The sequence below is a fragment of the Budorcas taxicolor genome, chromosome 1 (genome assembly GCF_023091745.1).
Source record: "Budorcas taxicolor isolate Tak-1 chromosome 1, Takin1.1, whole genome shotgun sequence".
In the NCBI taxonomy this organism is placed as follows: domain Eukaryota; kingdom Metazoa; phylum Chordata; class Mammalia; order Artiodactyla; family Bovidae; genus Budorcas; species Budorcas taxicolor.
In genome coordinates, this window is record NC_068910.1 from 87,323,347 (window position 1) to 87,350,233 (window position 26,887).

The 26,887-nt window shown below is 35.3% G+C and overlaps 1 protein-coding gene across 1 annotated transcript in view; it reads left to right on the forward strand.

Annotated features, from left to right (window-relative positions):
• The window catches only part of SAMSN1 (SAM domain, SH3 domain and nuclear localization signals 1), a 173,212-nt gene that overhangs the window by 119,301 nt on the left and 27,024 nt on the right, over positions 1-26,887 (forward strand). The window contains 2 exon segments of the mRNA XM_052646142.1: positions 21,885-21,956; positions 26,734-26,883. Of these exon segments, the coding sequence (XP_052502102.1) occupies positions 21,885-21,956; positions 26,734-26,883 (222 nt within the window).

The following is a 26,887-nucleotide window of genomic DNA, read 5'->3' on the forward strand; positions in this document are numbered from 1 at the left end:
TGTGTAGTGTGAAATACATATGTCAATTTCTGGTACTCCTTCATTATTATGCCACAATTACAAGCTTAGAGACTGTAGATATTATTAATATTTCTGTCTTAGTTACCAGATGAATTTTAAGGAAAGCCAGGACAATGTATCTTTAAGAGCTTCTGTAAGTTGGAAAGGAATTTAGAGGTTCTCCATTCCTGTCTCTAATTAAATGCAAGAATTCCACCTGTCAAATCCCTCCAGATGCCCACTCAAGCTTTAAAACTTTAAATTGTAAAATAACAATAAGAACAACTTTGCTAGTATTCAAGTGCTCAGATTGTCAAAAATATCATGACCTAGTATTGAGATGAGTAAAAGCATGTATTTCCCTCCTAAATCTAGTATAATACCTATAATGAAGTAGACTCTTAATAAGTATTTGTAAAAGGAATAAATTTTTTGATTTCCTGTATGCAACCTTCAAATATGAAAACTGACCAGTCCTATGTATTTTCATTATTCTTGTTTGCAAATCTATTAGTGTATACATAAGAAAGTTTGTATGTCTGTGTGTAAATACATGTAATTCATTCCTAAGTTTTATTTAAGTTTTAAGAATGACTCCAATATGTTGTGCAAGAATCCCTAGAGTGTCCCATTGTTATATAACAAATAGACCACTGTTACAGGTCAGGAAATATGGTAGAAACTTTGAAAATAGAAAAGGAGTAGACCCCACAAAGGCTCTGACACTGTAATTAGAACAAGTTGACCTCTATTTGGCTGGGATTAATGATCTGTGTTAATAAATTTTACTGAGGTTTTTCTTTTAGTAAAGGAGATTCAAATACCACTGTTATTTTAAAGGAAAACATTGGAATAATGGCAGTTCTGGAAATAGCGCTTTTTTTTTTTTTTTTTTTTTTTACCATTTTTTAAAATCTAAAGTGCATACTAAATGAGACACCATTAGTGTCACAGATGCTAATTTTCACTAGCAATGACTGAAGTGGCATTCTTTCCCATTTGCATTTGATCCTAGCAATGATGAGAGGTGATGAGTTGATTATGAGTTGTTTTCACCGCACTGCCCGCTGTGCAAATTTATGCTCTAGACAAGGATGACACATAGTTGTGGCATTAAAGAGCTTTCTTCATTGCTTTTCCTATCAAGATTGTTAAGATATATTTTTAACTCTTATCTAACCAAGTATAAGAAAAAAGGTGAAGTGTTTATATGAACTGGTGCTTACTTTAGACCAAGTAATTACACAAGGGGCTTATGGAACTTCTCCCCCAACCTCCAATTTACAGAAAAGAAAACAGCCCTGTAGATATGAAAAGTTTTGCCCAAGATAGCATAGCTGGCAAAAAAAAAAAAAAAAAAAAAGTTGATTTGAGAATATACAAGACAACTTTTTTCCTTCTAAATCTGGGGGTTTCCCATCTATCTGCTTCTTCTTTTTGCAGCTTTCCAATTGGCCCTGGTGGTAAAGAACCCACCTCGCAATGCAGAAGACATTAAGAGACATGAGTTTGATCCCTGGATGGGGAAGATACCCTGGAGGAGGAAATGGCAACCCACTCCAGTATTCTTGCCTAGGGAATCCCATGGACAGAGGAGCCTGGTGGCTACAGTCCATAGGGTTGCAAAGAGTCAGATATTACTGAAGTGACTTAGCATGCATGCACTTCTTTTTGCATCAGCATCTGAGGTATAATTTTCAGATTTTAATTTATGTATTTTCAGTTAAACATTTTGGATTTTGAAAGAACGTGATTCCAAGTAAGGTATGCAATATACAATGTAGGTAATACTTTAAATCCACTTTTTCCATTAAAAAATGGTGGGTATAAATACCCACCATTGTTTATTTTTACTTTTGGTTATTATTTCTCTGTGCAACTAAGAAATCTCTCAAAATGTTCTCTTCACTTATGTATTTAGTTAGTATTTATGCCATATTTGTTTTCTAATTAATATTTAAAGTAAATTATAATACAAACCTAAAAACAAATAGCATAAGTCAGAAGATAGAGGATAGACCATGGTAAAAAGTATCACTGAGCCACCAAGATTGGATTGAAGGTCATTCTAAGTACTTGCCACTTATTGTAGTCCTACAGACTAGCAATATTGGCATTCTAGAAGTTTGTTAGAAAAACACTGTCTGGCCTACCCCAAACCTATTAAATCAGAATATACATTATAGTGAGATAACCAGAAGTTCTGTAAGGACTTTAAAGTTTGGAAATGATGTCTACATTGATGGCTTTTAGCCTAGGTTGCCCTTTTGAGTCACTGAAGAGTTTTAAGAAATACCGATTATTGGGTTCCATTTTCAAATATTCTGATTTACCTAATGTGGAATGTGCCATCAAGAATGTTTAAGGTTTTCCAATCTGGAGGTATTTTTTCTACTAATCTCTTCAAAAGACTTAGAACTTAATTCATTCTTTCTTTCTTTCATTCATTCTTCAAAGCTGTATATATCTACTGAGTGTTTACTATGGACAATAGAGACCATATGCTGGGAATACAGTGGTGAATAAAACAAAGATTCATGTGCTTATAGGATTTATACTTATTAGAGATAACAGACAATAAACAAGATAAATATGTTAAATACAAAGTGTGCTAAGTAATGATAAGTGCTAAGAAGAGAGGGGAGAATATGAAATATTTGGGACTAGGGAAGACTTGGTGAAAATGGGATATCTGAAAAGGATATGAAAGAAGTGAAGAGCTGGCCATGACACTGAATAAGGAAATCTTATTCTAGGCCACGGGAAGAGCAAGATCAAAATTCTGAAGGTGGGAGTGAGTGTCACTGGTGTATTTGAGAAACAATAAATCAGAATATACAAGGGGAAGAGCAGTCACAAAGAGTTGGATGTAGCGGGTCCTCTAGGTCATTATAAGGATTTTAGCTGGTATTAAAAGATTTTGAGAAGGAAGGAGAAAAATCTGGCTTACATGTTAGTGGGCTTATTCTTGCTTTTGTGTCTCACATACACTGAACAAAGTGAGGGAGGAAGCAGGGAAAAGAGACCCTTTAGGAAGCTATTACAGAAATCAGGAAAGGATAATGGCGACTCATACAAGAGAAGTGGCAGGTTGGGTGTTGAGAAGCTGTTGAACTGGAGATCTATTTGTACATACTGTAAACTTTTGGAGGTATAAAAATGAACTTACACATGGGCTCTAATGGTAGTAAACAGAAAGGCTGCCACTGTCCTGCCCTGTTCTTGCTTCTAGCTCGTGTTCACACATCAAGGAGAAATGCCCTTATCCCTCTGTTCATAGCCACCAGACACTTAGGCCCGTATGGATATTCCACTCCCCAGAAGTTTCTACGTCTTTCCTCAAAACACAATTTTCTGTTGGATTTGATTTTCCTTTCTAGGGCACCTTGAATCAGAATAGAGGAACTAATAATTTGCTTATCTCACCATGTTTAATTGTTTGAAAGTGGTAAATAATTTTAGGCTTGAAAAATTATCTTCAAACAAAGTATCAATTCACTCTAGCCTTCCCATTTTACTGAATATGAATCTGTAGTCAAGTTTTATGCAGGCAAGTAGCAAAGGTTGAGTAACAAATAGACTGGCTATCCTTGAAAAAAACCACTGTGCCCAGATGGTATATAGAAAGCTCTGGAAATAAATGGTTGAGAGAAATAATGGAAGTGTAGACTCCCCTTGGAAATACAGGTATTATATCCTACAGGAAGGTACAAAGTCATTACCTTGACTACCAACGCACTGGATTTGCTAAAAATTAATTTAATGAAACACTTATCTCTTTAATCTTTCCTTGCCTTGCTAAAGAGACAAATGGCTTCATTATCCTTGAAGATTGTGTGTGTGTGCAGTGTGTGTGTATGTGTGTGTGTTACAATGGAATTAAGCCCATACTCCAGATATCTAAGTTTCCAAATTTAGCATTCCCAAACTGATTCATTTCTTTCTTTCCAGTGTTAAGGATTTAGGTGAACTTTTGGAAACAAGACACTTATAATTAGCTTCTTAGTAGAGAACAAAACCGTCTTCCATTAAGAACTGATTAATAAGAATAGAAGAGAGTTTTAAGTTGTCTGGTGGTGATTCTTCTAAAAATAGCCATTTGTCAACACAGCTGGTCATGCCCCATTTCTCCTCTCATTTGAAAAGCTTTGGAAGTTTTCACCTGGTGTATATTAGTTTTCTAAGGCTTCCATAATAAAATACCATAGGCTAGGTGGCTTAGAGAACAGGCATTTATTTTCTCACAGTTTTGGTGGTTCAAAGTTCAAGATCAAGGTGAGGCAGAACTGGTTTTCTATGAGGGTCATAAGGGAAGAATCTGTTCTAGGCTTCTTTTAGGCCAGCAGTTGGCCACTACTTGCTTCCCCTTCAGTCCCTCTGTGTACATAACCTGGTGTCTCTCTTTGTATATCCAGATCTCATCTTTGAAAGGCTCTGAACACTCTTATACTTTCCTATTTGTGCTTCCCTTAGCCTAGAATGCCTTTGTTCATCCCAACTCATGAATTTAAATCTATATTTTAATACCTTCCCTCAAGGAAGCCTCCAAGAGTTAACCCAAGGCAGTACATAAAGAGAGCATTCTGGCAGAGCAGGAGTGAATATGAACTAAATTCTTTTAGATCAGGGTTGAGGTCCTATTTAACTACAAGATGTTGAACAATTTATTAAACATCTTTTGGGTTTCATGTGCTTATCTGAAGAAGAGGAGGTGTTAAAGCACATCACAGAAGATTGATAAGAGAATTAAGTAAATTACCATGTGTAAATTTCCTAGCATAATGTCCATGTTTGATTAATAATCTCTCCCTCCTTTCTAGTTTAATAGAACTTGTTCCACTATTGTTTCTTTTATCATAGTTCATTCTAATATGTCCTCCCAAATGGAGTTACCATCTTACCAAAAGGATAAGAACAAGGAACGTATCTTATCCATACCTGTAGCTCTGCAATTTCTGTTGAGGAACAAAGTGTGTTGAGCTCTGTCTAACTTTCAGACTCCATGTGCTTTCTGTTATACTTTGTTATACTTTCTGTTATACCATCAAAAATATTTATGATATGGAATATAGTCATGATTTCTCAATATATGCAGAATACTTGTGAAATGACTAATGGATAATATGAGTCATCTAAAGTAGTACTCTACTTCAAGACATAGTTTGTAAATGGGTCACTGATAAAGATCTGGGCAACACCCACATAAAACAAAGTAGCCATTCTTAGAATCAGAATGTAATGAGACAAAACAGTAATCAAAAGTTGTAATGTAATCTGTCTGAAGGGGGGGAAAAAGCATTTGCAAAAAGTGTTGTTTTCAGGGTGCTTAGAAAGGAGTGGGAGAATAGAATTTACCATTGAGTCTGCAGAATACTGCATGTCACCAGAAGCACATATTCCATTAGGTTCAGCAGACTTGCTCACTTAGGTGAACTATATATTTCAGGCTATTATAACTTTGTGTCTCTAGCCCTTAATACAACCTAATACAACTTTTCTGTGTCTCTACTATACTAATCAAACAAACTTCCAACAATGATTGTGTGTTCCATGTCTCTAGGGGAGACAACTCTTTGATTAGTCAACAAGAATATGCATTCTTCTTGGCAGTTGAATTTCTCATAACTAATCAACACCCGATATTGCTATTTTTGGTATCCTATCAGTTTAGTTTATGAGTAAGTACCCCTGCAACCCTGCAGTCATTTATTTTTGAAAGCTTGAAGTTCTTGTACCTATCAATGTGACAGTTTGACACTGGCCACGGAGACCAAACCAAGGCACTGGCTTCTTGGAAGGACTGGCCTAAGTTGCCAACTGGCCCCATCTTTTCTCTATATACATAAAATAAAGACAACTAAATAATGAAATTTCTTTTCTATACATTTCATAATTTAAACAATTAACATTTAATAATTTAAATTCCTGGAATAAGATTCAAGACAGATTTACCTTTAGCAGTATAACAATACATAGTGATATGACATTAGTCTGGATATTAATTTTTTTTTTCTGAATACCACATGGCTTTACTAGGTAACTTTGACTTTTTTTAAAATTACGAATAATAGAGAAATAACTGAATATATAAATGTTGCAATGTTTATAGGTATCTGTTATTTATAGTTTTAGCTGTTATATAGTCATCATCTTTTCTAAACTAAGCTGTCTAACAAGTTTCACGCCATCTACTTTAAGACTACAAATATCTCATTATAATTATTTACCAATTTTAATGTACCCATTACCAATGAAACAAAGGGTAACAGTTTTTAAAATAAAATTCTTTCAAAGATAGATGTTTTGCAGTTATCAGAACATAGAGTATAGGTTTAGGAATTATCATGTACTGCGTTCATTTCTGCCGCTACTATTACCTTCTAACACCACTGTTTATCTCTTAGTAGACTGAAATGTTTTTATAGCCAAATCCAAATACGATGAAAGGAAAATAAATGTAATTGACAGTGAAGAAGTTATAGAACCTAAATGTCTCTTCTAAATATCCTAGTATGAACTTACAGCTATTTTTTTCTACCTATTCTTTTGCTGTTTGGGATTACACACTGTATATTTGCCCCACATAAACATGTCTGTTCTTACTAAGAAAAAAACGTTTAAATCCCTAAGCATCGTGTCAGCAGGTGCCGCCTGAGATGGGAATGTTTATAAGCTTTATGATATTAACTGCGGCACTCAACCTCAGGTGGCATAAAGCATGCAAAAAAGAACTTTCTGTCACTTTTATTATTTCTAAAAAGGTTCCCCTTGAAGCAGAAGAGTGACCTTGCTCTGCTGGGCTGACATGTGCCACTGGATTAATGGTCGAGCTCTGCTAGAGGGAAGCTCACAGAAACATTACAGCTCCAGAAGCTGGGCTGGCGGTGACCATTAATCAGGGGGACCAAAATCATGCATCAAACACACTCATTTAAAAGTAGTAAAAATGACTTAAAAAAAAACTTTTCGAGAATTAGCTTATTGTTTGTCATTACTTGCGTTCAAGGAGATCCCTGCATGACTAAAATATCTCCTGGGGAGAACTTTAGAAAGGTTATTCTGTACCCAGAGACCAAGTGAATGTGGTGGAAACTGAAGACTAATGGAGGTAAAGGAGTGTTTTTGCTCCAGAAAATTTGATGGGAAAGTTTATTGAATGGATTCTATTTTCCCAGCTCAATTTTCACACTTTTATTTAACTGTGATTTTAAAGCAATGGGTACTATGACTGTTTGCCTCTTTGTGATGATTTTATTTTACTTTAAAAAGTGGAGTAATTGGATTTAGTGGCAAAAACATTTGACTAGTAAATTTGGTTAGGAAATTTCTCAGGAACCTAAAGTTTGAGTCAACACAGTCAACTGTTAAATATGTTAATAAGTATCTTAATGGACTTAAAGGTACTGTACATTCTTCCACCACATGTTAACTAGTAAAATTTTCCACAACTTTTTCTCTGATTACTGAAAAGGAAAAAGACTTAAATCTAAATCCTTGAAAGAGAATGTTCAGTTTAATTTAGCTAATAAAAAGTTATCTTGCTTTTTAAGTTTCTTTGATGATAAAATTGAATAAGCATAACTTTTACGCTTTCAGTAGTTTGTCTTCTAGATTAATGATACTATGCATAATATACATGATATCATTTCATTGGTAGGTAAAACAAAGCGTATATTAGTGTATTTGATTATTAAGATTATGATCAATATAATAAGGCTTTGCCTCATTATTACTTCAAAGTTATTCTCCTAAATAACTGTTGGATTCTTTAACCATGACATTCAATATTATCTTCTTCTGTTAGCCTTATGCTACTCTGGAGAATTATTTATGCAAAATTATTTATTTGCTTTCAAAGATTATAAGATTAAAATAACTGACAATGAAGTGACCATAGTTAAAATATTATTTAATATTTGTCTATAAGTAGAAAAATCTAATATATACACAATAGAAAGTTAATTTCCAAATTTATGGGAGGATTTTACATCTTTCTTACAACTGGAAAATTTGAATCAATTTTTTTACACCCTGTTCTATCAAGGTGCCTAGCAAACAAAATTAGTAACAGAAATTTTCTCACACAGAAAACACTTATCACTAAGTAGGGATGATAAATACATAAAATATATTACCTGTAACTCCTCATCCTCTTCTCACCATCTTCCCTAAAACACATACCATCTTCTGTAAACTTGGTAGACATGGTTACCATGACTTCTAATTCCAAGCCTGAAAATAGCTTCAGAATGCTTCTCAACATAGCCTTCTCTATGAAGGTCCTAACAAACCATCCATGCTGCTGCAAAAAATCTTCCTGCTGATTTTGGTTTGGAAAGATAGTCCATCCAGAAAATGGGAAATCCTAGTGATGCATTCTTGTGAACATATGACACTTTTCTAATGTCCCCAAGTGATTATGTTCAAGTGAAGAGTTCAGACATATTAGACATATTGTTTGTTATCCTTTGCTCCTTTTAATACACAGTACTTGGTTCAATGTGTTCTAATACTTTATCTTCATTTTAGCAATTATTGTCTTCAGACTTGGCAATGTCTAAATTGTTCCTCAGTCGATAACTATACAATCTCTTAGAGTAAATAATAGTTTAAGATATTTAAGCAAACTAAAATTGTATTGATTTCAGCTAATTTCATGTCCAAAATCTGAGATCATGTTAATGCGTCTTTTTTTTAGACTATCAATAATGTAGGTATAGACTTATGCATACAAAATGCCTTTTGCGTATTAAGTAGTCAGTGCAAATATAAATAATGATGAATATAAATTTCCAAGCTGACATCTAGTATACATTATTAATTTATTGTGTGTGTAAATATAATCTGCTTTTAGGAATTGCTTCTATATTTGTATGCCATTCATTTGAAAATGGCTCTGTTTAGTTCTTTTCAATAGAAATCGATTGATAGCACCAATAGAGTGTAAATTCTTCCAGGATAGATTCCTAACTCATTCATACTAACCACCCTGACTCTAAGCACAAAGATTAGCCATAGAAGTTACTTAGTATATTCACACCAAATTTCATAATGTGGAAACATTATGCTATTTAATTAAACATCAGCAAGTCATTTTCTTTGACTATAACATGTTATAATTTGCTTTTGTATAACTTGGAAATGTATGATTTTTGTCATTTAACTTGAAGAGAAACATGTGAAATTTGTCATCTGCTGTGGTTTTCTCAAGCCTCCCAACTGTAGGATTTTCTCTTTCAGTCTTACATCACTTAAGACCAGGGGCAATCAATGTGTGCTAAAATGATGCAGGGTTGGTAAGTGGTCTCATAGAGAAGGTGTGACTTGATTGAGACCTTGAAGAATGGGCTGGATTTGAGTAGGAGGAAGAAAAGTGGAAAAACATTTCTTGAGAGAAAAACAGCATGAGAAACAGCTTAGAAACATAATTGAATGTGTCCACATTGGCCAGCAAGGAGTGTCAGTTCTGCTTAATCAGATTGCCTAGCGTTGCCTGATCCCATGAGGAATCATGAATGTACAACATGCCAAGTTCGGGCTTCCTGATAACTAAAGAAGTGTCACCACACACAAAATTGAGATACTTGATGGTGCAAGGGCACACTTTATCTACTCTCCCATCTCCTGCAGGAAGCAGGATGGGGCAGGCAGCACCTGGGAGGCAGGGTGACTCCCCCCACCCTCATTCCTTCTGGAAGTCTTGGGGCCTCAGTGCCTGCAACAGCTGGCCTTGGGCAAATAAAAGACTAAGTTGTTTACTGGCAAAAAAAAAAAAAAAAAAAAAAAAAAAAAAGAAGTGTCACTTAAACTCTCTGGGCTTCAGTTTTGCTTATCTGCAAACTGGAAAAATCAAGAACTACCTCAAAGGAGAGTTTTATATTTTTAACGAAATGATTATAGATAAATCACTTGGCATAGAGCAGGCTCTCAGTGGCCATCATAACAATGTGGAGCAAGATTTACTTTTTGAGAAGAATGGAATGATAAGAACTGGTACTTTAGGAGTCGAGTGGTATGATTTTAGATGACTGGAGAGTGAAGAGTTGGGACTAAGGGGCTGGAAATTATTTCATGGATGTAGGAATGACATATTTGTGTGGTGGCAGGTGGTGCTAGTGGTAAAGAACCTGCCTGCCAATGCAGGAGATATAAGAGATGCAAGTACGATCCCCGGATCAGGAAGATCCCCTGGAGGGGGACATGGCAACCCACTCCAATATTCTTGCCTGGAGAATCCCATGGACAGAGGAGCCTGGCAGGCTACAGTCCATAGGGTCACAAACAGTCGGACATGACTGAAGCAACTTAGAATGCACACACACAAACGCAAGTCAAACCAGTCAATGGTAAAGGAAATCAACTCTGAATTTTCACTGGAAGGATGCTGAAGCTGAAACTCCAATACTTTGGCCACCTGATGTGAAGAGCCGACTCATTGGAAAAGATCCTGATGCTGGGAAAGATTGAGGGCAGGAGGAGAAGGGAGCGACAGAAGATGAGATGGTTGGATGGCATCACTGACTCAATGGACATGAGTTTGAGCAAATTCCAGGAGATGGTGAAAGACAGGGAAGTCTGGCATGCTGCAGTCCATAGGGTGGCAAAGAATTGGACACTACTCAGTGGCTGAACAACAACGAGAATAAATGGCTACAACAGAGATTTGGGGAAAGAACTGAGCAGATGTGGAGGCTGAAAGAACGTGTGCATGGTATATTACATTATTTTGCATTATGTGGCCAAACTCCCCAAAGAGAGGAATGAGCAAATATGGGTTTCCAACAGGCTAGGTGCAAGGTTCAGAAGGCAGAATCAACACAGATCCTCAGGGGTAAGAGGACATAAGTACAGATTTTTGTTCACACATATGCCTTCCAGCCTGAAGACAGGCAGAGAAGCTACTGTAAACCAGAGCAGCTACAAAAGTGGATACCCTAGGGAAACTGATTTCTAAGAAGGGTCATAATGAAACAATTCTGGGGGGGTGGGTCAAGAGGGACCATTTAGTGTACTTGTTTATGGGTTTAGCAGTTAGAAAGAGAGAAGGAATAGAAAGTAAGTGCTACAGGAGTGAGTAAGTCAAGCAGAAGTTTTACAGTAGGAAAAACGAGAAGCTGAGACATTTAAGATAACCGGATCATGGTCACATTTTTTAAAGTTTTCCATTTCCTTTGTATCCTATATGATTTTGAAAGAGTTGGTAATATGAAGTGACAACTTTTGTTGTGTTATGCTTTTTACCTGAAAAGTTATTTAAGACATATCAATATTATTTATTTTAAGAATTCCTTCCCGACAAAAGAGTATCTTAATTTTTATTCAATTCCGAAAAGTGCAGCATAACTTACAGTCAATGCATCCAATGCAAATCATGAGATATGGTAATAAGTAATGCAGCGACATGATTGAGAATTCTGAAAGTTTAAGTTCTTTTTATTTATAAAACTTATTTTTGTTACATTAAATAGACTGGTATTGTAACCACTTGTACAGGTATGGCTCATTCTATAATGATTTTTGTTTTGTTTTGTTTTCAGTTATAGTTTCCTTTAGGTAATCTTCTTTGAGGTAGTTTCAATTTGCTGAAAACATCTCTTGGCACGTCAACTGAAAATAAAGCTTTAGCATGGAAATTTTGACACAACTTTAAAACACTATGGTGGAGTCAGAATCTGCACTTCCTTTGCAGTTGATATGAAAGATACTAAACCAAAGAGATCAAATAGACCAACTTTTGTTCTAAGAATCCAGATGTAAAAATATTTAGAGCTCTGATACATATTTGAGCACTGAGTTGCCTTTACTTGGGGTTAATGTTAGTGTTGAAGGTCATGTTTCACACTCTGCTTGTCTTTCAGCCTTCCGGTCCCTGACACCCAAACAACTGTTTTCTATCAGCACCACATGAGAGTGTAATTATTTAACACTGAGGCAATCCTAACAGATTATTTTAAGTGAGTTAAACTTGTTTCACACTCTTCGAAAGACCGCAGCACCTGAGTTAGTGAGAACAATTAGATCCTGGAATGCCTTTGGATAAAGGCTGACAAGCTTATTGAGATTGGGCATGTTACAGAATATTGATACAAGCACATGCTGAAACATAATTCTGAACTTTAAAAGCATATCACCAATGAAGGCTCTATGTGCAATATTTAGATGATGTGAGAACGCATTGGCACAGTGTGTGTAATTCTTATTTGCCAGTGTATTTCGAAATACTGCGGATGTCTGACTCACATATGCAAATTTTTTCTTTGAAATAGACTGTGAAACTTTTCCGCTGATGCCTTACCCAAATATTAAGTCATCTTGGAGATAAGATTTTACTTGAAGATCCCAGAAGTTGGAGAGTGGTTAAAAAATGAAAATAAGGGTTCAGTTCTTTTGATTTTGGTCAAAAGGTTGATTTACATTCCAAAAGAGAGACTCCCGAATTCTTCATAAATTTGGGATGGTCATTGTTTTAAGAAACCAATTCAGTGGTATCTATCAAGCTAAGTTTATATACTTTTCATCCAGCTTCGTAGCAAGTTTCTCTGAAAACAGAAAACAGGATTAAAACTTTATAATTGAATGATATGACAGAGAGTACAGCAGGATGGAGAACTGGAAAAACAAAAAAAAGATTTTTTTTTCAAATTCTGGTTCCCATGACAATTTCCTAATTGAGAAGGGCTTTATGATTTTCAAGAACGCTACAAGCTTCATAAGAAGACACGTTTTATAATGATTAGAATTGTTCTACAAAACAAGAGAAGAAATGAGGCTAACAAAAAAGAATCTTTTCTTAAGTTCTTATATATTGTCCATTGCATTGTGTAGGGACACACACAAACACAAAATGCACAAATGTGTTTAAACACCCCAAATGCCATTTTTTGTTTTGTTCAGTCACTAAGTCATGTCTGACTCTTTTGAGATGTCAAGGACTGTAGCCCACCAGGCTCCTCTGTCCATGGGATTTCCCAGGCAAGAATACTGAAATGGGTTGCCGTTTCCTTCTCCAGGGGATCTTTCTGACCCAGGGATCCAACCTGCATCTTTTGGCAGGTGAATTCTTGATCACTGAGCCAGCAGGGAAGCCCAAGGGCCACTTATTCATCTCTATTTTTGTGTACACCAAGTAGACTATGGAAGACTACATAATCAGATAGTCTTTAAAAGATAACACAATACATATTTATATTGAAACATTTGTTGTACTAAAATAAATTTAGAAACCAAAACTTTATTTTCTCCTTAAATTTGTCCATACCTCTAAACAAACATGACCTAAGAGATGTTAATGATATCTTTAAAATTGGTTCCTTAGAAAGTTATGCAACCATTAACTTTTAACACTATCTATTAAAGAATAGTTTTGGGTTCACAGCAAATTGAGAGGAAGATACAATTTTCCCATGTGCCCCCCTGTCCCCACACCTTATTAACTCTTTGTAAATTATTTTTTGGCTTTTATATAGGTACCTTTGGTTCTTTTATTAACCCAACATTTTATTTGGAAAATTTGAAGCATATGCAAACACAGTATAGTACAATCTACCCCATGTATGCGTCACCTAATTAATCATTAAATAACAAGAGGTCACATGTCTTCTTTATACCCACATACTTCCTGCCCCTCACTAGATTATTTTGAATTACAAAAAAAAATGTTTCCTTAATAACATCATATAGTTACTCATTTAAAAATTTCCTCAGTTGTCTCCTGGATGTTTTTGCTAAAATACTTTACTTGATATATATCTAAACACAATCCATGGATTGTACAGTATTTAGTTGATACAATGCTTAAAGAGTCTTAATTTATACTTTCCTTCTCCTCCTTTCTTTCTTTCTATTGACTGGTTGAAGAAACCAGGTTATCTGTCCTGTAGATTTTCTCATTGCCTAAACTTTTCTGATTGACATCATATTTTTGGTGTCCTTTGGTATGCTCCTCTGTCTTATTTGCTGTGACCTGCTAGTTAGATTCAGAAGCTTGGTGTGATTGCACTTTTTTTAAAAAAGAATATTTCATTAATGATATTAGATGCTTCCATTATGAAGCACATATTCTGTTTCATTCTTTTTGAGATTTTAGTAGCCATTGATGATCGTTGCCTAGACCCATCATTGCACTGTCATCTATGGTGTCACTTCACTCCATTTTAGACCCAGTCACTTGTCTCATTCACTTTTTAAAATTTCCTATGTATTTAGTCTCTGTTTCCTCCTATAGTGATACTACTGTATGGATAGATAAATAGGTTGTCTGGTGTGTATGCTTAGTCATGTCCAACTCTTTGCAACCCCACTGACTGTAGCCTGCCAGGCTCCTCTGTCTGTGGAATTTTCCAGGCAAGAATACTGGAGTGGATTGCCATTTCCTACTTTAGGGGATCTTTCCAACCCAGGGATGGAACCCTTGTCTCTTGTGTCTCCTGCATCGACAGGTGGATTCTTTACCACGTTCCCCCTGGGAAGTCCCATTATTGCATTAGGGACTTATAAAATGGTACTTTTGTAATTTCATCACTTAATTGATTAGCTAGATTATACACAGACATATACATGGAGAGAAAAACTTTCCCTAATTAAGTATCTTGTTACTCTAAAATATGTTTCATACAAGAAGGACAGATTAAATATTTGCCTTTCCTTTTATTTGTCAGTTTTCATAATCTGCATGCAACATTTCAAAAGTAACAGCTGGTGTTTTTCTTTTTAGTTAGTATCATCATGAACTCATGAATTCAGACATATATATTTCAATGTACCTCAGTTATTATTCTTACTGATACTCCACTTGTCCCATATTTGGATACAATTTATCACAGGGACAATAGTTTTAATATGGCCATTGTGTTGTTTTGGCTTGGCCCCAGAGTCTTTGAAAGCTTCCCTGCTTTATGGTATGACAAGATTAAAAAATTGAGAATATAGACTAAGAAGTCTGATTTCAAACATCATTAATGCCATTATTTATTTTTATTGTCCCTTAACATATCCACTTATATATACTTATATCATTAATAATGGTGTGAATACTGAAAACAGGTTAAAATTAAAAACTTTTTTCCTTCCAGCGTTATTGAGATATAATTGGCATACAGCACTGTGTACGTTTAAAGTACACAGCATAATGATCTGACTTACATACATCATGAGATGATTATCACGATAAGTTTAGGGAGCACTCATATCATAGAGATATGAAACAAAAATTTAAAAACTATTTTCCTTATGATGAGAACTCTTAATTTTTGTATATAACACGCCACAGTGTTAATTATATTTATCATGTTGTACATTACATCCCTAGGACTTATTTATCTTATAACTGGAAGTTTGTGCCTTTTGACTCCCTTCATCCGCTTCCCCCTCTCCCCACCTCCTACCTCTAGTAACCACAGTCTGATCTCTTTTTCTGAGTTAGTTTCTGAAGTATAATTGACCTAGGCGCATGTGCGTGCTCAGTCGCTCAGTCAAGTCCCACTCTTTCCGGCTCCATGGACTGTTGACTATAAGGCTCCTCTGTCCATGAACTTTTTCAGGCAAGAATCCTGGAGTGGGTAACCATTTCCTCCTCCAGGAGCTCTTCCTGATTCAGGGATTGAACCCACATCTCTTGCATTTCCTGCATCAGCAGGCAGATTTATTTTACCCCGGAGCCACTTGGGAAGCTAATTGGCCTACACCTCTTATGTTACTCCCTGGTGTACAACATGATTTAATATTTCTATATATTTCAACATTATCAACATGCTGTCTAGTTAGCATTTGTTACCATACGAAGACACTATGCTATTATTGAATGATTGACTCTATTTCACAGTTTCACTCATTTCTTTTTTAACTGGAAATCTGTACCTCTTAATCTCTCTCATCTATTTCTCTCATCCTTTCACTCCCACCCATCTGGAAATCACCTGTTTGTTCTTTGTATGTAGGATTATTTCTGTTTTGTTGTGTCTGTTCAATTGTTTTGGATTTTTAGATTCCACATGTAAGTGAAATCATACGGTATTTGTCTTTTTCTGACTTATTTCAGTTTAAAAAATACCCATTAGGTCCATCCACATTGTTGCAGATGGCAAGATTTCCTTCTTTTTATTCCTCTGTGTGTGTGTGTGTGTGTGTGTGTGTGTGTGTGTGTATTTGTATACCACATCTTCTTTACCCATTAATGTATGAATATGTACTTAGGTTGCTTCCATATCTTGGTTATTATAAATAATGCTGCAATGAACAAAGTGACACATGTATCTTTTCAGATTAGTGTTATGTTTACTTTAGATTAATGCCCAGGAGTGAAATTGCTGGATTGTATAATAGTTTTATTTTTAAATTTTTTGAGGAATGCCCTTACTGTTTTCCAATGTGGTTGCACCATTTTACAATCCCACCAAAAATGCACAATGGTTCCCTGCTCTCCCCATCTTTGCGAAAACTTGTTATCTGCTGTCTTTTGATAATACTCATTTGACATTATCAAATGTCAAATGGTTTTAATTTGCATTTCCCTGATGATTAGTGATCTTGAGAAGCTTTTCATGTGCTGCTGTTGGCCATCTGTATGTCTTCTTTGGAAAAATATCTACTCAGGTACTCTCTCCATTTTTTAAATTGGGTTTCTAGGAGAGGAGTTGATGCTAACTTTTATGACTCCTTTGTATATTTCTGATATTAATCACTTTTTGGATATGACATTTGCAAATATCTTCTCCTGTTCAGTAGACAGTCTTTTTGTATTGTTGATGGTTTCCGTTGCTATGAAAAAGCTTTTTAGCTTTATGTAGTCCCATTTATTTTTGCTTTTGTTTCCCTTGCAGGAGGAGACATATCCAAAAAAATATATTGCTAAGATCAGTGTCAAAGAATATACTGCCTATGATTTCATCTAGTAGTTTTATGGTTTCAGGTCTTACATCTAAGTCTGTAATCTCTTTTGAGTTTAGTTTCTTATGCACTGTGACAAAATAATCCAAATTCATTCTTCTGCATATAGCTTTCCAGTTTACCAATGCCATTTGTTGAAGTAGCTGTCTTTTCTTCATTACATATGCTTGCTCCTTTTGTTGTAGAATTGACCATGTAAGTGTGGTGTACTTCTGGGCTCTCTATTCTGTTACATTAATCTATGTGCTTATTTTTGTGTCTATACCATACTATTTTGATTACTGTAGCTGTGTAGTATAGTTTCAAATCAGCCAGTGTGATTACTCCAATTTTGTTCTTCTTTCTCCAGATTGCTTTCACTATTTAAGGTCTTTAGTGCCTCTTGAGAAATCTGTATGCAGGTCAGGAAGCAACAGTTAGAACTGGGCATGGAACAACAGACTGGTTCCAAATAGTAAAAGGTGTACGTCAAGGCTGTATATTGTCACCCTGCTTATTTAACGTATATGCAGAGTACATCATGAGAAATGCTGGACTGGAAGAAACACAAGCTGGAATCAAGATTGCTGGGAGAAATATCAATAACCTCAGTTATGGAGATGACACCATCCTTATGGCAGAAAGTGAAGAGGAGCTAAAAAGCCTCTTGATGAAAGTGAAAGAGGAGAGTGAAAAAGTTGGCTTAAAGCTCAACATTTGGAAAACGAAGATCATGGCATCCAGTCCCATCACTTCATGGGAAATAGACGGGGAAACAGTGGAAACAGTGTCAGACTTTATTTTTTGGGGCTCCAAAATCACTGCAGATGGTGACTGCAGCCATGAAATTAAAAGACGCTTACTCCTGGGAAGAAAAGTTATGACCAACCTAGATAGCATATTCAAAAGCAGGGACATTACTTTGCCGACTAAGGTCCGTCTAGTCAAGGCTATGGTTTTTCCTGTGGTCATGTATGGATATGAGAGTTGGACTGTGAAGAAGGCCGAGTGCCGAAGAATTGATGCTTTTGAACTGTGGTGTTGGAGAAGACTCTTGAGAGTCCCTTGGACTGCAGGGAGATCCAACCAGTCCATTCTGAAGGAGATCAACCCTGGGATTTCTTTGGAAGGAATGATGCTAAAGCTGAAACTCCAGTACTCTGGCCACCTCATGCGAAGAGTTGACTCATTGGAAAAGACTCTGATGCTGGGAAGGATTGGGGGCAGGAGGAGAAGGGGACGACCGAGGATGGGATGGCTGGATGGCATCACGGACTCGATGGACATGAGTCTGAGTGAACTCCGGGAGTTGGTGATGGACAGGGAGGCCTGGCGTGCTGGGATTCATGGAGTCGCAAAGAGTCGGACACGACTGAGCGACTGAACTGAACTGAACTGTGTTTCTATGTAATTTTTAGAATTATTTGTGAACTCATGCAGGTCTGCAAAAAAATACCTTTAATATTTCAATAGGGATTGCACTGAATTCACAGATTGCCTTGGGTAATATGGCAATTTTTACAATATTAATTCTTCTAATATATGAGCATGGTATATCTATTTGTAAGAGTCCTTTTCAGTTTCTTTCATGAGTGTCTAACAGTTTTACGAGTACATGTCTTTTACTTCCATAGTCAGATTTCTTCCTAGGTACTTTTCTTGAATGCAGTTTTAAATGGGATTAGAAAACTGGTTAAAATTTGTCATTTTTGTTGTTGTTCTTTAAACCATCAAATTACTGTTTTTTATTAGTTGCTTAAAATATTTCTTCTCTATAAGCCATCAATTCAAAGTAAAATTAGATTATTTTTATTTGTAATTTTTAGGGATTGCCTTTATTTTTATTTAAATTTGTTTATAAATATTTTTAAAGTTACATAGTTTTAAAGTCAAATCTATGAAACAAGGCATATTTAGAAAACTTTGTTTTCTCTTTTTTTCCTTGTCTTTGCTTATTTTACCCAATTTCTCTAAGAAAGAAAATACATATTTGCCTGTATTGAAACATACAGAGGTAGGTCCACTCTTAGATAAAAAGCAGTTTATTATGTACATTTTTCTATGTTTAACTTCTTTCACATACACTATATCCTGGGATCATTCCACATCAGATAAGAGATATATTTCTGGTTTTTGCAGATGTACACATTTCTATTATTTGAATTTATCATATACTATTCAATCAGTCCTCTCCTAGTGAACATTGAGGTTTATAGCTTTTCTATAAAAAATTTCCATTGAATGTGGATGTGCAAATCAATTTATATTCAAGTGTATCTGTTATAGTTGTCTAGAAATGAAATTTTGGGTCAAAGGGCAATTGCATGTAATTTTGTTAGTTTTTCCAAATTATCTTACACAGGTGTGTCATTTTACAAACGTATCTAATTGCATAAGGAAAGAGTATACAGATTTATAGTTGAAGATTAAATATAATCTAATGCCAACAGAAGCAAAGAATTATCTAAAATACGAATTGCTTTTCTATTTAAGTTACCCTTTTGTTGATATCTATTTGTTTATATAATGACTCTGTCTTGATGGGAGCTTTGTTACAAAATAATATTTGCCAAGTCTAATCCTCTACAGGAGAAGGCAATGGCACCCTACTTCAGTACTCTTGCCTGGAAAATCCCTGGAGTCTGGTAGGGTGCAGTCCATGGGGTCGCTAAGGGTCGGACACGACTGAGCGACTTCACTTTCACTTTGCACTTTCATGCATTGGAGAAGGAAATGGCAACCCACTCCAGTGTTCTTGCTTGGAGAATCCCAGGGATGGGGGAGCTTGGTGGGCTGCCGTCTGTGGGGTCACACAGAGTTGGACACGACTGAAGCAACTTAGCAGCAGCAATCCTCTACAATTATACACTGCAAAATTATCAGTATTGAAATATATTCTCATTTGTAAAGGACTATCATTTATGAAACCAGCTTACCTCCACATGATTCACCTTTTCATTAGAAAGTTAACAAGAGTAGAAATTACATATTTGTTCATTATCCATACCTCATAGTAGACATTAGTCTTTTTTCATCATAAGCCATAGCCTATACATTATGCAACCATCTCAGAAAGTCACTTTCTGACAAGAGAATAATAAAATTTTAAGAACATTATTTTAAATAACTTAGATTTGCTTCTTAAGGGTTTCTTAGCATGGACTGATATTTTACTCCTCTGACTTGAATCTGTTGAGTGATTTGTAATGAGATGACTGACAAAACCCAAAGTAATAGTTCTGAAAGCCACGACTTCTCAATCTGCTTCTATTGATATAATGAGGGGAGAATTAATTTTAAAAGGTGGTTACTATTGATTACTTAATGGCAGAAGATACTGTGGAGAAGTGCTGAGGTGAGTCTATTCTGTGCCCCTCTGGGCAACATGACCCATTATCCAGTGGTGGATAACACATTGTAACCTTCATTAATATTTAATAGGCAGGGCACAGACTGGTTATAGGCTACAAAAGTGCCCTAAGCACAGGCTCTAATAGGCCATAAGAATGCTTCAAGTATATAAAAAAGTAGCAGCTTTCCCTGTGTTCAGATTGTTTATAAACAGAACAAGAACACACTCAATTCCTTTTTGCGATTTCCGGGCAATGATGGCCTGGCAGAAATGCCTGCTCGGCAAGTTGAAGTGATTAATGCTCGTGGAAATCATTCTAGGTCCGTAAGCCCTGCATGAGGAGATTGTATTTTCCAGAGTAGTTTTCAATTTCAGTCCTTCTTTTTCTGTCCTCTTGCCACAAGCTGAAGGGCTTCTTCAGCAAGGGTAGCAAGTCAGCAAAAGGCGTTAATTGTGTCTAACACAGCCATCATCCTTGGGGTGGTGTTCTGTATCACAGTGTCTATCAAGCTCACCCCTTGTCACATGCCAGTATCTTTTTATATAAACTCATTTAAAAGAGAAACAAGGAGTTTTAAAGATAGCTAGTAGGAAGATCTGAGAATAAGAGTGCTTGCAAGGACTAAGTACCTTTGAAGCCATCTTGAACTAAAATGGTCTGTGACTTTTAAAGGACATACAAAGTTTTACAGATTACTGACTCCCATTTTTAACTTTTCTAATTATCAGGTTATTTTTCAGTACCACCAGCCTATTTTGAAAATATTATAAGCTTGAAATGAAATAAAGTTCTTAAGATAGAACATATATAAAGTCTGTAATGTCTGATATCCATCATCTTAAACAATATATAAAATGAAATAGTGAGAAAATATCAATTTTTGATTGCATGACTAAAGATTTTTGAAAAATGTCTTTAGAAGAATCATTTACTTTGTAGTAATCAGGAATTGCTTATAATTACCTGCATAGAATGAGTTACATAAGAATAAAAATTTAGCCTTGTAGGCAAAAAGTATCCAAGAGAACAAGGTTTCTATTAACATATTGAGCTTTCTCTCAAAACCAGTGAATGAAATTGACCTAGAGGTCTCATTGTAATTCCATGTTAAATGTGTAAAAATTCAGTTTTACCCCCAACTTAAGAGTGTGCATACCTAAATGCTCTTTTCAATTTATTAATAGGTCTGTGTATATGCTGCCTTCTCTTTCTGATATCTAGTAGAAGGTTTCAAATTATCAAGGGTCAGCAATGGGAAATGCATTTGCATTAGTTTTTTGACAAATATGATCTTTATGAGGCACAATGGTGAATCTACTCAAATGCTTGCTTTTGGTTTTTTGTTTTGTTGTTTTCTATTTGTTGCCTGGTTGTCTAGCAACACATGTCATTCTTAAAAGCAAAATTAACACTATAAGTCCAAAATAATTTAAAAGATTTTCTACAAGGTGCTTAATACTGTATCATAAACATAAAACACATTTTATGAACTGTAAATATTAGAATGTTAATAACACCATCAGCACCTTTAGATATTCCAGAAAGAAGAATCTTTTTAATCCTGTATTCACAAGAGACTTGGGCTTATTAAGCCATAATCTATTTAGCAGTTTTATCAATGAAAGTCACAAATCCTGTTTCTTTTGCTTTTTCTTTCCTATTTTACAGCGCAGCAGCAGTTTTGGGAACTTCGATCGTTTTTGGAATAATTCCACAGCAAAACCAGATGATTCCACTGGGGTTAGTATTCCATTCCATTTTTATGAGTGTTATACAAACATTATGAAAAATTATGAAGCCAATATAACTTTTGCAAATTACAGTAAGCAAAAAATATATATTTAGAAACCAGAGCCTTGCATACATTTTTGTGACAAATGAACAATAATTTAGTACCTAGCACCATGCTAGGCATTAAGAGTAAAAAGCTATCTAAGAAACCTTAGAGATGTTTGGGAAGAGAGAACATCAGTTTAAGAAGAGAACTACAATTTAAAGTAACACATATGAAATAACATACATGTTAAATTTCATGTAAGTTATAATTGTTTTAATTTAGGAATTGATTAAATGACTTCATTAGAAATTAGTTAAGGAGAGCATAGGCTGGTCTGCTCATTTACACTTTCACACTTCTGTACACATTGAAATGGCGGTGACCATTCCATGAGTGCGTTTGTGCTAAGTCGCTTCAGTCATGTCTGACTCTCTGTGACCCTACGGACTGTAGCCCACCAGGCTCCTCTGTCCATGAGATTCTCCAGGCAAGAATACTGGAGTGGGTTGCCATTTCCTACTCCAGAGGATCTTCCTGACCGAGGGATCTAACCCACGTCTCTTATGTCTCCTGCATTGCAGGTGGATTCGTTACCACTAGAGCCACTCAGGAAGCCCCATATACATTTACAAACCATGAACACCTTAAAATGCAGCTTAAGAAAAGCTTCCTATAAGCTTATTGACATCATCATTATCGCTACATTTAATTGAGCACTTACCAGGAAGCAAGCACAACATTAAGCACTCTACCTACCTGTAAGTAGGAAATAGTATTATTTTTATTCTATCATTGAAGAAATATGTTTGAACAAAATTACTTCTAAATCATACATGTCATAAGTGACAAAGGCAGAAAGCGACATCTTGTCCAAAGTTTGCTATTCTGTTATACTATCTCATAAATCATGGGCCAACTGTAAAAACTGATTAAAGAAGGTATACTGCTACTGCTAAGTCACTTCAGTCTTGTCCGACTCTGTGCGACCCCATAGACGGCAGCCCACCAGGCTTCCCCATCCCTGGGATTCTCCAGGCAAGAACACTGGAGTGGGTTTCCATTTCCTTCTCCAATGCATGAAAGTGCAAAGTGAAAGTGAAGTCGCTCAGTCGTGTCTGACTCTTAGCGACCCCATGGATTGCGGCCCACCAGGCTCCTCCGTCCATGGGATTTTCCACAACTAATAAAATAGTAGAGAGGAGGGATATACACTGAGAAAAGTGAAAGTATATATTTATATTGAACCTAATTTATTTATTCACGTGTTAGATTTGTTTTAGATCAATAGGCTTTAGATATTATTCATATCTTATTCATTTTAGATATTGCATTATTATTTTTTACAAAGAATGTTCTTTATCGTGTCTAATTTCTCAGAATATCTTTCAGATTCCTATATCTATCTATCTATATTATCTTTAAATATGTTTATTTCAGCAACAGATATTCTAGACAAAAGTAGAAAGAAAATGACATCTATTATTTCTTTATAAATACCTCTGTTAGCACATATATATGCACATGTGTGCATACTATATCCCTTTATATATATATATATTACATATATCCTATTTTATTCACCTATATTTATTTATATATATAAACTTATGAATAAACCTTTATACCTACATGGATATAAATATATAAAATTGTATGTAGCTTTATGGTCTATCAATACTTACAAAATTGAAAATAATACAATGCAAATAGTGAGAAACCCTATACAATTTTTACAAATAGTGAGAAGCCTTATACAATACAAATAGTGAGAACCCAAATGTATTTTTTTTACAAATGGTATACAGTGAGAAGACCTATATAATTTTTTTAGCATGAGGGATTTCCTGTTGATCTTTTTTTAAATCTTTATTTTATATTGAAGTGCAGTTGATTAACAATATTGTGTCAGTTTCAGATGCAGGGCAAAGTGATTCAGTTATATTAGTATCTTTTTTTTCTAACTATTTTCCTATTTAGATTGTTATAGAGGAGAATTCCCTGTGCTATACAGTAGGTCCTTGTTGGTTACCTATTTTAAATATAGCAGTGTGCACATGTCAGCCCCAAACTCCCATATTGTATAAACCTTCAACTTTCTGTAATCCTACATAGATATATTTATTGTTACTAAGTTTTTATTCTAGAGTTGACCTATAAAAGTTGCTCAGGCTCTTTCAAACTTATTGAATAATGGTGGCCTAGCAATTTTGAGAGAATTTAATGAACTTGATAAAGCAGTGCGTACATTTTTTAGCAAACTGTCATTCACTCATTCAATAAGTGTGTATTGAGCATCTACTTGAGTATCTCCCTTAGGCACTCAGAAAGTACTGTTACAATACACGTGAAAATCCTTATTTCATGAAGCCTAGAGTCTAGAGGGAGACAGACTTTAAAACAACAACAACAACCAAAAAGAAAACCCATAAATAAGTATATAAATAAACTGAGATTCAGGCTATGAAAGAGAAAAGCACAGAAAAATAATGAAATTAAAAATATGTCAACATAGTGTCCGCAAAGCTTCTGTAAATAATTATAGAAAAGCCTGAAATTAAAAACATTTATGGCAGTTTTTTGAAACGTAGGCAATGGTAAGTTAGCACAGATAGTAATAAACTAATATATTTTCTTATTTCAATTTATAAATTTACAATGAAGATAGAAAAAGTTTAAGTAAAGAGAAAAGAAAAGGCCTAACAGTAAAATTTTTAAGTAGTTCCAAGTTATATTTTATTCAGTGCTTTCAAATTAAGCAAAGAATCTTTGCCTTTATAACCCTGAATGTAGACATTAATAAAGTGCAATGAGGATTTAAATTGGCTGTCCACTCATATTTATTATAGGCAATTTGGGGTAAGACATGAAATAAAATATGATATTTATTAATAATGATGTTAACTATGTGGTTACACCTTCATATTAAAATATTCAAGTTCACTAAACAGATATTTCCCATGATTTTTTATATTCAGGGAATGACTGGCTACCCACCTACTGGAGATGGTGGACAGTACTAGACTACATGAACTTCAAGGGTCCTTTCTTGCAAATCTGGGATATTATGTATATGTCACCCAAAAATGTCCTTTAAGGGGAAAAAATGCCAAAGTTCCACATAAGAAGTTCTATTCATTAAAAAACTATTGAGGGTCAGTTATGTCCTTGGAAATATTTAGATACTCAGGATGAATAGAACAGATAAAGTCTCTAGTCTCATGGAGCGTATATCATAGTGGGAGATGCAGACAGTAAAATACAAAGAACAAAAACCTATATTATTGGATACTGTTAGGTGCTCAGAAGAAGAACAAGTCATAGTAAACATACAGGGAGTGTGGACACATGCAGGCTATTTCAAATGGGGTGATCAGTCCGAAAATTTCTCTTCTATTACTTGGCATGTGAGTGGACACCTGGATGAAGGAAGGAAGACATGTGTAGATATGTGGTGGACGCCAATGGCTGAGTCAGGTACAAACCTTGGCGGGAATATGAAAGAGAAACAGAAGAGGCACTAGTGTGGCAGTACTCAATTCGAGTTGTTTCAAATGTTAGCAAGTTTCAAAGTCACTTGTAGAGTTTGTTAAAACACAAATTGTCTCCAAGTGATTCGGTTGCTACTGGTCTTAGAACCACATTTTGAGAATCATTCCTATAGGGAACAAGAAAAATTTGAGAAGTAGCAAGGGATAAGATGGTTTGAATTCTTCATCTCACATACACTGTATATAATGTGGTATATATATTATATTATGGGCTTCCTTGGTGGCTCAGTGGCAAAGAATCTGCCCGCCAATCCAGGAGATGTGGATTCAATCCCTGGGTAGGAAGGTCCCCTGGAGAAGGAAATGGCAAACCACGTCAACATTCTTGCCTGGGAACTCCCAGGGACTGAAGATCCTGGGGGACCACAGTCCATGGAGTACAAAAGAGTCAGACATGACCTGGTGACTAAATAACAACAATGTTATGTTGCAATATGTATTATAATAATTGCATTATATCACATTATATTATGTTGTTATAGAGCCTTGTGAGCTGTGAACATTGTTTTCTTCTGAGTTAGATGAGAAATCACTGGTTTAGCAAAATTCTTAATAAGCAAAAATCAGAAGCAGTCTAATAGAGATTTTTGATTAGTATGTGGAATACATAAAGATCTCTGTTCTAATGGCTGGAACAAATTCATAATTAATGTTACTCGAGAATGTGAGAAATGTGCACGTATCCATCACCTGTAAGATGGAAAAACTGCAGTTTCTCTGTGGATTTAATTAACTCCAAAATTTAAAGAATAACCATGACCGTTTCAATTTATAGGAAGCAAGAAAGTATGTTAGTACCTGTTCAGCATGGATAGATGCTATAGCCTTTCTAAGGCCTCCAAAAAATATCTCTCATCTAAGTAGATATTCACTCATCATGCTTGGCATTTTTTTCTATTTTGTCCATCTCATAAACAGGAAGGACTAAAGTAATTCTACTATACAGCTATTAAAATATAGCTAAAATTATCTTTAATAATTTCAGATGTGAAGCTCATGTTTTTTGATAACACAAGTTTTACTTTCTGAGCCTGTAATACAAGTAACCAGAGCTAGATAATTTTAAAAACATGCATTATTTTCAGAATGCATGTACAGAATGTACAGGAAGCCCACAAATTTGGAATCTTCTAACGATCTTTTCAGATCAATGCTTTTCATTATTTTGTCTTTTGTAAACAATTCTAACTAGGTATATGAAGGGGAACCCATAAATGAAAGTGGAGAACAAAACAAAACTTCACATAATGGAGGAAGTTTAGGTAAAAAAATGAGAGCTATTTCCTGGACAATGAAGAAAAAAGTGGGCAAAAAATACATCAAAGACCTTTCTGAAGAAAAGGTAA